Raw genomic sequence first — 15,615 nt, 5'->3', positions numbered from 1 at the left:
TGAGCCGAAATAACAATACCTAAACCTAATACCTAAAAACAAATACCTATAAATATAGCTCGTTTTTGAGATACGATCGCAAGTTTTGTACGTCTAAAATACCATCTTGATCAAAAAGTTCCCGAAACAACCGCCAGGTGACAGTTTCAGATCCATTTTATTTGTTAGGATGTCACCTGTGTGATTAAAATTCCTACCAAAATTTTATAGTCATTGCTTGGCATTTCTAAAAGTGGGAAACTGTTTGGGTAATGATAATCTAAAGAAAATAGCGATTTATGAGTGGCATGAACGCTTGAGAAGGGGTCGTGAGTTCATCGAGGACGACGAACGTAGACGAAAGACGGCTCTGATGGCTATACAGAAAAGAGAGTTCCAGAAATGTTTCGAAAGCTGGATCAAATGCTGGCATAAGTGCGTTGTAATTGATAGGGAGTACTTTGAAGGCGAAAATACCACTTTAAATGAATAAACTTTTGGTTTGAATTTTCTGAATATTTTTTAATTTCATATTTCTTGTTTTTAAGTAATTCGTGCCAAATTTTAGCAATCATTTTGCATTTAAAACAGAGATATTACATACGTTTTTTTTTTCTTTTCGAATCAGTATAAGTATTTTCAATACTAGTCCACCTGGATTAAGAGATGTGTCCCAAGTTTCTTTGATATACTTATATATTAATTTTTGTTTGAGTTATAATGCACTCGGACGAACGGATGGACAGACTCCTCTTCGCATTTTGGTATACATATATATTTATATATAGCTTTATCTATCAAATTCTTTTATGCTGTTGCATACAACCGATATGCGAACCTATAATGCCCTTGGGCACAAATGCGCAGATATAAAGATATAATAATCTGGGTGTTTAAAATAATAAATATTTATTTACATTTTAAGGGACTGAACAAAAATTAAATACCTTGAATTTAGGTAAGTCTAATGCGGTGGATCAAATGCAAAATTTCAATGTTATGAACCTTGACTTTTTTGCGATTCATCAACAATGATTGACTTGTCTTTTTCGCAAGCCTCATAAATGGAAATGCACACGTCTAATACATGCACCTCCGCGCGTATGTAGTTTGCTTAGTCACTAATATTTCAAATGCCATATCCTATCATTAAGCTTTTCATAAAATGGCAATTTTGTGGGTTTTCCTTGACTTTGGCCGCTGACAGATGAGTATGGAATGGCAAATTGACCCACAAAGGCTTCCAATCTTCGTGCAACACGAAAGACACGACTAACACCAAAAACATATTTTAAATTACAGCAACATATGATTTTCTATTGGTCACCTTGCTGATGTTGTCGACGAATGTGTGTCGAAGGTAAGATTAAATTCATGAAAACCGGCAGTCGACATGTTTGCTCGTGTTGCATGCAACTTTGAGTTATTGATTGGCCAGCTAGCCAATTTACTTGGATGGCTTTGATGCAAAAGGGGCGTTAGATTATATGCTCTTATAAGCTCTTGAGCTGCGCCATAAGTGAGGTGTGAATATATGTGCATACATACATACATAGGTGCTGCATGCACAGCTTAGTCATTCTTTCTGAGGTTATCCTTTGAGATTTAAATGTTGTCGTATATGTCTGCGTGTTGGATTTTTGATTGCAATGGGTATACATGGCAGACATTTTAGCCGACAAAATTGAAGTTGGTTTGACTGAAAACGATTAGCACTCCTTCACAGGCAGTCTATGAAGAGTACGCTGCAAGAATATATAAATACATATATATTTACAACAACAGTTATTGTACTGGATTTTCTTGTACCAGCACGTAGAACTTGAAAGGGAGTTTACTTTTGAACTCTAAACAAAAAAATACAAAATATATATATCAATGAGCACAAATCTATATATGAAATGTGTGCTTTCCACTTGTATAATATAACGGACAAATTAAAATGAAGAGAAAAAGTGTATTTCCTATTTATACAATTCTACATAGTAATAAGGTTTTAAAAACATATATATATTATATATATATATATATATATATATATATATATATGTATACCGCTGTATTCAACACTGACTAAAACGATAACTTAGAACTAACGTGCAGAAAGCACTAAGATAAAATTGAATCAAGTGATTTAGAAAAGGCATTTATTGGTCACATGTTTTGTTGAACATATTCTCTGATAACTATTGATCTCGCAATAGAACATTTCTTTTTAAGACCTTTAAAGTAAGTATTTTTCTTCAAAAGGTCCATAGAATAGAAGGTTATGGCATGGTACCAAATATAAATGTAAATTTCAAAATAATATATATTTGTATGTATGAAAGTAGAGGGAAATTAGCTTATGATTTTTTTATTTATTTTTTTTTATATTTTTTTTTTTTTGCTCCCCTATTGTCATTACTAGAGCGAAAGTGAACATTTAAGAGTCCATTGATAATTTACATTTGTGTTTAAGAAATTTGGTTTTTGCTCGTATATTTCCTTTGCAACCCATATTTTTTAACACCTTAATACTGCTATTTAATATTTTTGGACCTTATGTTTACCCTTAAAAATCATTTTCTTCATTTATTTTTTCCTGTTGAATATTTAATGAATTATTTGTCAGAATATGTCAACTCCAATGATTGTTCCATACCTGTCAAGTTGGAGAACTTAATTGATGGTGTAACCTTGTATTATATGAATCTTAGTTTCTATTACACGTATGTTGCATGAAAGGCCAAATTCCTCTTGCTAAAGCCATCAACCTCTAACCCATGACCTACACGACATTCGCTTCCATCAGGTGCCGCTCTAATGCATTCCAACCTTCACATCGAGTAATAAATCAATCAGTTTTTATTTCTTGTTATTTATTGTTTCCGCATTCATAACTGCGCAATGAACGTGGCAGCACCCGCTACACAGTGACCCATTTTTCGAAATTCTTGGCCAAAAGTAGCAAAATGGTAAGGTAAAATTCGATATTTATCCATTATATTATCTGTCCATTGACATTAAATACGTTGTTTAACAATTTGGCCAGGATTTCTGTTTTGTATCTCCTTAAAATTTTACATATGTTGTACTTAAGATCGTGGGGCGAGCTCCTCTTCCTATTTGTGGTGCGCATCTTGAATGATAGAGAGTTTTTTGTGAGGAGCTTTTTCTTGGTAGAAATACACTCGGAGGTTTATTTTTTACATGCCAAGAGTGACCGCTATTACTAAAAAGTTTTTCTATCACTATCAGAATGGCAGTCACGCACCAACTCCTTCCGTTAAAGCGGAAGCAATACTTTAAATTAGCGCAATATAATTTCCAAAATTTTTTCGCCTAAGATTCGTTCATCAAACTTGAGTGTTGTCAATATAAAAAAGTAACAGGTACTTTCGAAGAAACAGAGGCTCCCAAATGATTTCGACAAATCCAGCTATAGATAAAAAATAGGAAATATCTTTGCTTTTCGCAAAACTAATCACAGTTAACATTTGCCAAGTTTCCACTTACATGGATATTGTTTACAGGATTGATGAAAAATTGTAGTTTTCAATTATGCGTATATCAATTAATTTCTTATTAGTAGTTGAATGTGCCGCAAACCTAATTTAACCAAAGGTCAGCCGAATTGATATTTCTTGTTTCAAAATATGGTCAATTTTGTGTCCACCATTTTGAGTTTTGAAAAAGGTCAGACTAATAGCCAACGACATCAGAAACTCAAAAGTTCTAAAATTCGCACCAAACTTGGCGACTTGTGGCCATCTTCTTCGACAAATCGGCCACTGTGCACAGATGTAATAAGAGCCAATGGCTTGTCGTTGCATAGCAAACATTCCCAACAGTATACTTCTGCATACTGACTTTACGCAAAACAACAAACAAAGCAAGGGAAGCAATATGCGAAGAATGGCTGGCAAAATATCATAAAAAGCGTTACTGCTACTAGCAATACCAACAATTTTGATGACCATGCAACATACTATCTGCTCATACGCAGTCGAGCTCACTCATGTAGTTCCATACCTATCTGCATGTGTATATGTGTGTAGCTCCAGAAGAGTTACACACAATTATAAACATACATACATATGTACATCATGTTTTCAATAATTTAAGAAATAACAAATGAGCGCCACAATGAACACGACAGCACATTTGTAGCAAAGTGCCCGAATAGGGCACTGCCGAGCCTAAGACATTTTGACGTGTGGCTGCCATTGAGAAAAAAGAGCTTTGGCGCCACAATTAAACGAGTAAAAAAATGCAAGTTTTCCGTTATAAAATTTAAGAAGTAAAATACATACATACGTATGTGCATATGTACGTAGGGAGCGTAAGTCCCTTCATTCTTCAGAGAATCGGAAAGAAAGAGAGGGAGCTTCAGTGCGACCACTCCACCGCATTTGGCTTAAAGACCCAGCAAAGTCTGCAACGATGAGGAGCATGGCAAATATCATTGCAAGATTCTTAAAAAAAACCAAGACGGATACGAGAGGCGTAAAATAACTAGGTTGAAATTGTAAAACATTGGCTGAACATCAATCTATACCACCTCCAACATTGAAAAACTCGAGAAAATGTACATCTTGGGGCCATTATGGTGTTGTTTTCCATGACTGCAATGTTGGCTGGCTTTCATGCTCAGATCAATGTCTGAAATAGACATAGAATAAGGATAGAATTATTTGAAATTTTTTTACTAGACACAGAATATGTATAGCTGATTAGCTACATATGTTAGACTTAGACATGATTTTACTTAACTTACGCGCTGTGTTCAAAAAGTATCGCGAATTTTGAATTTTCACCGGAGAAGCTACGTGTGCCAAAGCAACGTTTATCGGTGGTACAAAATGTTCTTAGAAGGCCGAGAAGATGTGAACGACGAAAAGCCGGACGCCCGAGCACTTCAACAACAGACGAAAAAATTGAGGGAGTGAAGAAAATGGTATTGGCCAATCGTCGAATCACCGTTAGAGAAGTTGCTGAGGACCTAGACATATCGATTGGCTCATGCCATTCGATTTTTCCGATGATTTGGGCATGAGACTGGTCGCCGCAAAATTCGTACCAAAACCTCTGAATTTCCACCAAAAGCAGCATCGCATGAACATTGCTAATGAGATGTTAGCCTCTGTCCGCGACGACCCAAACTTACTCTAGAGAGTCATACTTGGTGACTAATCATGGGTTTATGGTTATGACGTTGAAACCAAAACTCAATCACCTCAATGGATGCTGCCGCACGAACCAAGACCGAAAAAAGCGCACCAAGTTCGGTCGAATGTAAAAGTTTTGCTTACCGTTTCTTTTCGATTGCAGGGGCGTTTTGCATCATGAGTTCTTGCCACAGGGTAAAACGGTCAATAAGGAATATTACCTGCAAGTTAAGCGCAATTTGCGCCAAGCAATCCGCCAGAAATGCCCGGATTTGTGGAAGAATAAAAATTGGCTCTTGTATCACGATAACGCCCCTGCTCCCACTTCGTTGCTTGTACGCGACTTTTTGGTCAAAAACAACACACTAATGATGTCACAGCCACCGTGTTCCCCAGAGCTGGCCCCCTGTGACTTGACTGTGACTGAAGAGGCCCATGAGAGGACGACGCTACGCTACGATTGAACAAGATAAAAAAATGATGTTTTGAAGTGCTTCGAAGATTGGAAAAAAGATTGGCACAAATGCATAATATCTCATGGGGATTACTTTGAAGAGGACGAAATAGATATTAATGAATAAATAAATAATTAAAAAAACACAACATTCGCGATACTTTTTGAACACACCTCGTACGCCAAGCTACCATACCAGCAACACTTGTTTCTGGTTAGTCGAAGTTAGACTAAGAAGAATGGTGGTGACATGCTGAGTAACAACCTCTAAGTTTTTGTGGAACTTAAGTATGATATATAATATAGGTGCAACGGAAGCCGTGAGGGAATCACGCTACACCATAATTTGTTCACCTATTTTGAATAAAATTCCTCCAAAGATATGACCGACGAAATAAAGTTTTTGTATAAATGTAATTCCATAGAAAAACAAATTGTGGGAAATAAAGGAAAAACAAAACATTGTAAATATGGATAGTGGATAATATCGCTAGTGGAATCGTGATTATGCATTAAGTTAACTGAATTAATCATTTGTAAGCAATGGATATCATTATTTATATGTTTGTTACCTCTCTCGCGAAGTTCCACTGCATACTGATTTCTTTCGGAATACCCCAGAGGGTAACAACTGTCAAACTGACGATACAAAAAGTATAGTGAGCGGCAGTGAGACTCTACCAGTAAATATAGAGATATTTAAAGTACAGTCTTTATAAAGGTTCACTCAACATAAATTACAGATTTTAATGGAAAGTGAAACTTCTCCAATTCTACTTTTGGTTGCTTTTGTTCCGAATCACAATCTCGTTTTCACCATTTTTACAACGCCCTCATTCTTTCCGCCTTCTCTTTCATTTTGCCTTGTCAACACATATTTTATATTCTTGGCTAAAGCGTTCCAGATTAATAATATTGTTGGCATTCAACACAATTACATGTGTTATTCACATTCGATTTAACAAACTCGGTGCGTTTGTCATTGAAACGATCCATCTCGGCGCTACCAGCGTAACAAGAAAGCATGAAGCGCCAAAGAAACCTTGGTTTCGCCACGTTCACACGCATTGTTTTTATTATATGCCGGTGCTGCAGTAGCTGGGATATCTTGTTGGGACTGATGATTGAGCAGCGACATATCTACATATGTATGTATGTCTTCAAAATGAGCAGTGGTGAGCTGGATGGTCGATGACACACAGCTGCATCTAATAGGCCGTGTTACGGTTCATAAATTCAGCGGCGAAGAAGCCCTTGTCTGCAAAAACACACATACTATACATATCTAATAAATGTTTGCATATTTATTTATATTTTCATACATATGGGCGTGTGTAGCATGCTGTATGTGTGGTAAAGTGTAATGTCATGCCATTAAAATTCCACATTACAAAAACTATAGTTTTCGTAACAACACAGGATCCTCTTACATGCGGTCTCCAACATCTTGCAACATCCCTTTTACAGCTGGCATATGTATGTGCCTATCATATTTGACGTAGAGGCCACTTTTTACTCCTACTATTGAAATGCATCTGTTTCAGAGAAGATTTATTAGGCTTTTTTTTTGTTTCTGCGCTTTCTGTGTCGGGCATCACGGATCCATTTCTTTGGCGCGAACGTACTGTTTTGAACAAATGTTTACTTATTTTATACGAAAATTATTTCAGCTTTCTTAAGCGATTTCGGCAGAGTTTAACAAAGTGCGCCAGTCCTTCCTTTCTCGTGCTAATCGGAGCCAGTTGGAAATACCAAGTTAAGCCAAGTCCTTCTCCACCTAATCTTTCACAGAAAAGGACTTCCTCTTCCTCTGATACCACCAGCTGATACCGTATCGAATACTTTCAGAGCCGGAGCGTTTGTATCGATTCAGGCAATATGAGCCAGCCAATGAGGCCGCTGGATCTTTATTCGCCGCACTATGTCAATATCGTCGTAAAGCTCATACAGCTCATTGATCCATTGAGCTGTATTCTCCCCGGCGCTAACATGCAAAGGTCCAAAAATCTTCCGCACAATCTATCTCTCAAACACACCAAGTGACGCCTCATTCGAGAAAACTAAGCTACGCAATTGCCTACTTAGTCGAAAATAGCACTTGTTAGCAAGAGATATTCTCCGTGGGATTTCAAGGGTGAGATTGTTATCGGTGTTAATGCTGGTTCCTAGCTAAACGAAGTATCTTACAACCTCGAAATCATAACTGTCAACGGTGACGAGGGTGTCGATACGGGAGTGTCCCGACTCTTTGTTTGATGACAGGAGGTACTTCGTTTTGTCCTCGTTCACTACCATACCCCTCACTATTTCTTAATCCAGTTTGGAAAAAGCAGAACTAACAATATGCATATACTGACCGCCAGCAATTGAACACTCTTATTGTGCCACTCAAAAAATAGTGCCTGAGCGATTAAGTTTTGCGGCTCGTAGGATCTTTTCCAACATCAGATTAAAGAAGTCACACGACAGCGAGTCGTCCTGTCTGACACCTTTGTTGGTAACAAACGGCTCGGAAAAGTCCTTCCCAATTCTGGCAGCGCTACTGCTATTGAGCAATGTCATCTTACATAGCAGTATTAGTTTTTTGGGGATATCAAATTCAGACATCGCGGCATATAGGCAACTGCTTCTCGTGCTGTCGATATCGACCAAAAGACGGTGTGCGTCGATTCCCCTTTAATAGGTATTTTCTAAGAGTTGGCGTATCTGAATATCTGGTCGAATGTGCATTTTCTAGTTCTAAGGCCACACTGATAAGGTCCAATCAGTTGCTTAATGGTGGGTTTCAGTACGCTCGTTAAAACCGTATAGGCGATATTTAGAAGACTAACTCCTCGCCGCCGCGCTAAACTGGCAGTCCGTCGTCTTCCGCGACTTTGTTGTTCTTTGGCCGTGTTATCGCTATTATCACCTCGTCATGGTCGGGTAGCGATACGGCAGTCAAAACACACCGCACACGCAAAACTCTTGCCTTATTTATATGCCTCTCACAAACAAACTAAACAACCTATATTACTAAAACCATAAACATATCTTCGAGACGAATGTACCAACATAAAAATAATAATAATCGAAATGGATTTAGGCCTCAAACCTCATATATTAGAAGTAGTTTGGCGGTCACAATAAAGGATGTGTGTCTATCATTCGGTAGGTCGATGCATCGATGTAGACAATAGAAAATGCCATGACAGGGTATTATAATAAAACGCCAAGATGTATACGCGATAGGGCTATTAACTTTCGGACGCTAAGAAATGTCAACCTGTAATTACCTCAAATATACATACACCATTATAAAAAAAACAATCATCATCGCTTTGAATTTCTGTTTGCTTATTCCAACTTTCCAACTCCAACGGCTCTCGTTGAGGTTGGGTTCTTGGTGTTTTGCTTTAAGAGCATATGTAAGTAAAAAGTTACGATTCGTCACGAGTTATTACCCCTGTAAGATGAGTTCTTCAAATGCGCAATTTCGAAATAAGATGGGAAAAATACCTTAAAAAACTGCAATATGCGTACTGCACAATAAAAGCACAACCGCCTGCTAGTAATGAAAAGTGTATGGTTTCTAATAATAATCACAACAACTGGCATCCTCCTGCCCAACCAACACGAGAGACGCAGTTCGCGACATATAATATATTCATGTTTTGGCGCCAGGCAAAAAAAAACTGGAGTTTGTTAATCGCCGAGATGTAAAAATGTATAAAGAAAATTCATCATCTGAATAAAAAGTTAGAGGAAAAGTGATAGGAAAATATCATCTTCTAGACGATAAAAAGCGGGTCCAATAAATCTCAAGTGCCAGAATTAAATACTAAAATAATTTCATAAGAGTCGAAATGATTCAGTGATTGGTTTTGAAACAAAGACCCCTTACATGGCGCGCTACCCGAGAGATGGACTAGAAAGTAACCCTGTGAGATTGATTAATGAAAGATTAAAAAAAAAACTGTAGGTTCTTCTACTTGTAGATCAACATCAAAACGCACACCACAATTTGGAGGAGAAGGTCGGTCAAAAGCATCTAAAGAAGGATGTACGCGCCAGTTATAGACTTGAACATAACATAAATTTAATAATGGATTATAATCAGCGAGGAATAAGATCTCTAACTACGCCACCGTACATAATATTACTAGTAGTAGTGAGGCGCATACATTCTTGACAGGAGTTGGGGTGCACTATCCCCTCCACTACGTGGTGCATTTCTCGATGTGCTTACACAAACAGAGAGCATAGAGTTGTGGACTGTTGGAGAAGCTCTAAAATCGCAGAGTGGTCGTTGTGGAAGACACTACATATTTGATTCTCTTCATTATGAAAGCAGGATCTACTATCGATATGCCATTCACAATTATATTCGGCTTGTAAAGCGTTCAAGTTACACGCACTGCTTTTGGCCAAAACTGTGCACATAAATTCCAAAAACTTCCACTTGTGAGTGAAGCACAGTTTCACAAAATTAACCGTTCGTTTCACTAATTACCATAATGTTTCACCATTTTCTTTGACGCGCGAGTTGCACGTGGCTAGCTAAAATGTAGTTTGGCGAATGTCAATCAGTATAAAGCTAAGTATACACCAATATCTATGCATAATTATACATGTATATATGTATGTACGTACATATGTCGTATGTTCACAAAGCCAGACTACAGTGCCACTGCAACAGCCACAGCACTCTAAGGCAGTTTATTGTGTTGCACATTCGCAGTAATTAGCGCAACCTTTAATGGCAGCAGATAATAAAATGTTATTTATGTGTTGGTATCATAAATTAAGCGCAACAACGGCGGTCCAACAAACAGTATTTGATTTTTTTGTTGTTGAGTGTGGCTATGAGCGCCTGTGGCTATGACTGCGGCAAAGACAAAAGCAGAAGTGTAAGTATTTTGGACGCAACGCGGTTAAATGAATGCAACTGCAACACTTGTGGAAAAAAGCAACATTATTAATCGCAAAATTCATGAATGTACAGTGCAGAGTTGTTGTTGTATTGCTTGGTGTTGTGGCACATTGGTACATTAAGCGCGAAAAACCAAACGCAAAGCTAATGCAAAAAAGTGTAAAAATTACAAATGAGAAAAACAGTGGTAACAACAAAGCATGTAAATAAATTTGCTATACAGCAGCCACACATTGCAGTGGCAATATGCAGCATTCAACGCGGGCCACAAACGCTACCAGCAAATGGCTTCCGATGCACTTAATGCGCTGCTAAGTGTTGCTATTAAATAAGGCAACTGGCGGCAAGTGGTGTTTTACCAAAATAACAAAAAATTAACAACCGTACCAGCAACGGCGTCAAGTACCATAGAAAAGCGAAAATTTGCATGTGCCACCACAGCGGCACAATCATGGATAATCGATGATTTATCAGTTTCACTAGCGATTTATCGAACGTTGATTGTGGCAGGCAGGCAGACAAGCAGACGGCCCAAAAGGCAGCTAGAAAAAGCATTCAAACTCTTTTGCAATGTTGCTGCAACCACTTTTTCCATCTTGCCACTGCCATTTCGATTGACTGCAGATATGAATAAAGAAATTTCACATTAAATCACTATAACGCGGCAGCAAACAATGCCACAAACTAACTTATTCCCAATTGTGCGCGCACCTCTGGCAACACGTGCAACTATCCAAGTGTTAAAAGCAACTGTATGCATATTGCATTTCAAAAAAAAGGTAACTGTTGAAGCAGTGTAATTGTCAATGTGATGCTGTCAGTTGGCAGCCGCTAAGGGCCTTACCATGCATATTCTTGTGCCATTAAGAAGGCGTGGACTGTCGTTTTCTTCAGGGCTTTGGGGTGGCACTTTCCATTCATCAACCTTTTACAGTGGCATTCGCACAAAGGCGCCTGAGTTAAAAGTTTGAATCGGATAATTTAGGGCTATCAAAGTTGATTTGTAACACGGTAAACGACCATGCATCCCTTTTGGCTGAAAATGCTATCACCAGTTATGGTATTAGACAAACACTTACGGCATTTCATTTTCTGATATTTAAACTGTCAGTATCTGTCTTAAATAATTCATGAGTACATCCTCTGTTCTCGGGGAAAATGTTTCTGCATTTATTTTAAGCCGAGATGTGCAAACTCCTTAAGCCATAGACTATTAAGTGCAGACACAGAAGTTTACATATCTGATGTTGCGAATCATTATGGGCGGCTATAAATCTTTGGTGGTAATTTTCTAGGGTATACACGGCTTAACTAATTATATTAGTAAATTTAACATAACGCTCTGGGTATCAAGTCAATGGGAAGTGCTTGCGAATGAGTTACCTAACGTTTTACCAAAATTGGTTATGAGTAGGTTTTCCGTGACTCCAACCAAATGTAGCACCATCCAGCGTTGAGGTCTTCGTCAGGAAATAAATATTACTTAAAACAAGGAGCCAACGACGGACTACAGATGAGCTATACACATGGCATCCCGGTCTCGAAAGTTCTAAGTAGACATCTGCGGTCACTGAGCTGATAGGGAATTTTTTTTTCGGGGTAATTAGCAAGTAAAGCACTCAGACACAATTAAGTCCATGGTACTGCACTCGGATTCCCTTTTAATTTTCTTTAAATCTACCCGATCTCCGAAGAAATCTGAATAGATCCTGTGGTGCCAAGGAGCCAAGATTGCCGCTACTTAATACATCAGTGCCAAAGATCTCAAATCTAATTCAAGCCAAGGCGGGGCAGACGCACAGGAAGTGGTCCGCCGTGTCATCCTCCTCTTCAAAAGCTGGGCAGAGTACACTGTCTGAGATGCCTACCTTTTCGGTGTGCTTCGCCCATAGAAAGTGGTCCGTCATCAGTCAAACCAGCGAGGACATAGCAGGAAACATCTATTTAGTCCAACTGCAGCCTCTCTCAGTCTGCCAAGCTTGTTTCTGGGTTGTAGTAACCCATTTGCTAACTGCAGAAGAGAGTGGCAGAACGGGCTCTGAGGCCAACTTCTTTGTCCCGGATGCCCGGATTCTTAACTAAGGAGTCAGAGATCTCGTTACCCTCGGGGGCAACATACACATTGTTGACTATTTTTCATTCTTAAAACACCAGAATGTGATCTGTTACTCAACAATTTATTTATCTTTAATTGCTTTCAGAAAAATGGCACGAAGATGAGTGCCTGGATAGATTCCGCTGCCTAATGGGAACACATGGGAAGTATATGAGGTTTCCATGCAATGACTTCTGCGCAGCTACAGAAATGAGTGGGAATTGGCGAGTACTAAACACTTTCTCTACCACTATCCCACTCTTGCCAGAACACAGTAGTTGCACCTGGGAGGTGGCTCAGGATCTAGCAAGTGTCTGCAGAGAGGATTTCTGCAGTAGCACGCTAGAAGATTTTCATTGCTGACCATTTTATTGTACTCCTTAACTTGGAGCATGAAAGCCTCATAGTGAAGGTGTTGCAGGGGGAACATCAGGAGGCATCCCGTGACTGTCCTGATTGCAGTATTTTGACAGAGGTCAGGCGACCAGACAGGCGCAGCATAATTCAGATCCGACCGGCCAATTGCTTTAAACGTCGCCAGTAACATTTCTTTGTCTTAGCCCCAAGTGCTACCGGCTAACGATTTGAGGACCTTAAAAAGGAGAGCAAACTATGTGCAGTGAAAAAGCGAAAGATGGCTGGCGAGATAAAGTGGCCTCGTTTTCTAATTTCTTGCTTTTGTTTTTTTTTTAACCACAATATTTGCGCCCCTAACAGATCTCTCTACCTCCTCATAGAGAGTGTCAACTACCGTAATCTGACCTAACCTAGATTCAAAAAGGTGGCAATGAAAAAAGAATCCATTCGTATAAAGTTGCGTTAGCGCCTTGCGGGAATAATAAGCTGAATATAATATAAATATAATAACAAGCAAAATCTCGTGTAAAAGACTGTAATCATTAACGACGAATTTTTTGTAAACTTTAGGGTCAGTTGTACCAAACGATGCCAATCCTCCGAATTGCCCAGAACTTCGGCCAATGGAAAAATGCTGAGCTAAACTGGCCATAGTCGAATGGATGGGTACGTGACTGTCATGAAAAAGCTCCTCATAAAGAACCGCTTCAACCGCCGTTCGGAATTAGCTTAAAACTGTAGGACTGTTGTGAAACAACATCAAAACGCACGCCAAAAATAGGAGGAGGAGTTCAGCCAAACACCTAACAGAAGTGTATGGGCCAATTATTTATTTATTTTAAACTGGAAGAGAAGTTATTAAATGGTAAAAATTAAGTCAAAGTTACAATCTTTCGCACAAACGCTTATGTTCTCGTAGTTAAATCACTGCATCTATTCACAATGTTCCCAATATACTTCTCGTTAAACGGTTTCTTCTTTTTTTATAAAAATATAGTTCATTGTAAGATATCCTTGTAAATCAAAGTACCAAACAAAATTCACAAGGATTTAACCAATTAAAAAAAAAAATGTCATACAAAATTTATAATAATAAGAATCTTTCAAAAGTTTCTGTTCATGCAGTTTTATATCCCATTAAATTTTAGTCAATAAAATGTAAGTTTGAAGCAAGGCGAATCTGGTATCGGATTCGAAGAACGGTAAATCAGCTGATTTGTTTTGTTTGGATAGCGACCTATCCAGGGACTCCCGGTGCGCCCCGTTGCATACCGGTCATGTTTTTTACATAAACAGTCGCAACTAACATGGTGAACAAACACTGACCAACCTATCGCCCAATATGGGAACAGACATTTGCTGAATTTAGTCACCTAACTTTCTAGCTAACTCTTACAATGTCGCTGAAGCGAGGGAAATCTTGACTAAGGTCCGCGGGGTCGTCGTACCCGTCACCTCCCTGTGGAAAATGCCACCACCCTTAATGAATAAGCCTTGGTTTGAAGTCCCTCAGAAATTGCTTTGAGTTTTGACAATTTTTTTTATGTACGATGTTGAACATCAAACTTTGAAACCTTTCGAATTGTATGTATTTTTGATAAAGAGCTTTGGAAACATTTGTGTGTAGATATTTAATTTTTAATTTAGCTAACTAATCCTTACCCATTCATCGTTATATATTTTTTAGAATTTTCTCGCCGCCAATGCACAATGCTGGTGGAATGCCCCGCTCACAGCAGCGACACGCGCGCTCAAATATGCCGGTCATGTGGCGCCCGGAATGCTGCTGGTGACGGCCGAACCATGCGCGTTGGAAGTGCTGCGAGGCGCCTATGCACGTAGTGTGTTGAAACCTCCTGCGACATATGTCATCAGCTCAGTCGGTAAGTAACACACCCAATCAATATATATAAAAATACAATAACATACTCACACAAAGATAATAAAGAACTTAACTAAATACTTAAAATTTATAAACGTGCTAAGTAATTACACTCGTATTTCCTACATATATCTAGCTAAAGACTTTAATTCATATGCGTCTCAGCATATCGCAAGGAAACTCAAATAATACTTCCAGATTAGTTATAATAATTGAACCATACGTAACTCATCTTCCTATATGGCAATTTGTCAATGCGTGCAGAGATTAAGAAACTCCATTGTCCACAGATTAGTTTGATTATCCACTTACGGTTGCCAAATCGGACGATATTTCAACTAAAGCATCATCGTCCGTACGTACGATATTGCTAAGCCACAAGTCAAAGTATTAATCTAATAATCTAAGAAAGTGCTGCATTCATTCAGAAAAATATAAAATTAAAAGAATAAAAAATTAAATATTTGGAGCATGTTTTCTCTTTATTTTTAGAAGATGAAATCAATATATGTAATGGGGTTTTTAATAAGAGGTGTTATTTTGATATTGAAAGAAAAATGTTATTTTTTAATATACGCGCTCACAGGACAATATGCTTTTCATGAAATTTTCCATAACCGAATTGCAAAGTGGCCGCCCTATGTCCTCGATAGCCTCACGAATTCCACCTTTGATGTCTCGCATCGACCCTGGGCTGTTGGCGTAGACCTTCTTTTTACGTGGCCCCAAAGAAAAAAGTCACAAGGTGTTTAATCACAAGATCTCGGTGGCCAATTTCCAATTGTG

The 15,615-nt window shown here is 38.4% G+C and overlaps 1 protein-coding gene across 5 annotated transcripts in view; it reads left to right on the top strand.

Annotated features, from left to right (window-relative positions):
* Positions 1-15,615, top strand: part of LOC129243074 (uncharacterized) — a 436,614-nt gene that overhangs the window by 352,312 nt on the left and 68,687 nt on the right. For all 5 annotated transcript variants that reach the window (XM_054880171.1, XM_054880170.1, XM_054880169.1 and 2 more), the window contains exon 7: positions 14,635-14,830. In XM_054880171.1, coding sequence (XP_054736146.1) covers positions 14,635-14,830 — 196 coding nt within the window. The remainder of the gene's footprint in view (positions 1-14,634; positions 14,831-15,615) is intronic.

This window comes from Anastrepha obliqua, chromosome 3, assembly GCF_027943255.1.
Source record: "Anastrepha obliqua isolate idAnaObli1 chromosome 3, idAnaObli1_1.0, whole genome shotgun sequence".
In the NCBI taxonomy this organism is placed as follows: Eukaryota; Metazoa; Arthropoda; class Insecta; order Diptera; family Tephritidae; genus Anastrepha; species Anastrepha obliqua.
Note: the sequence above shows the minus strand (reverse complement) of the source record. Positions and strands in the feature narration are given on the sequence as shown.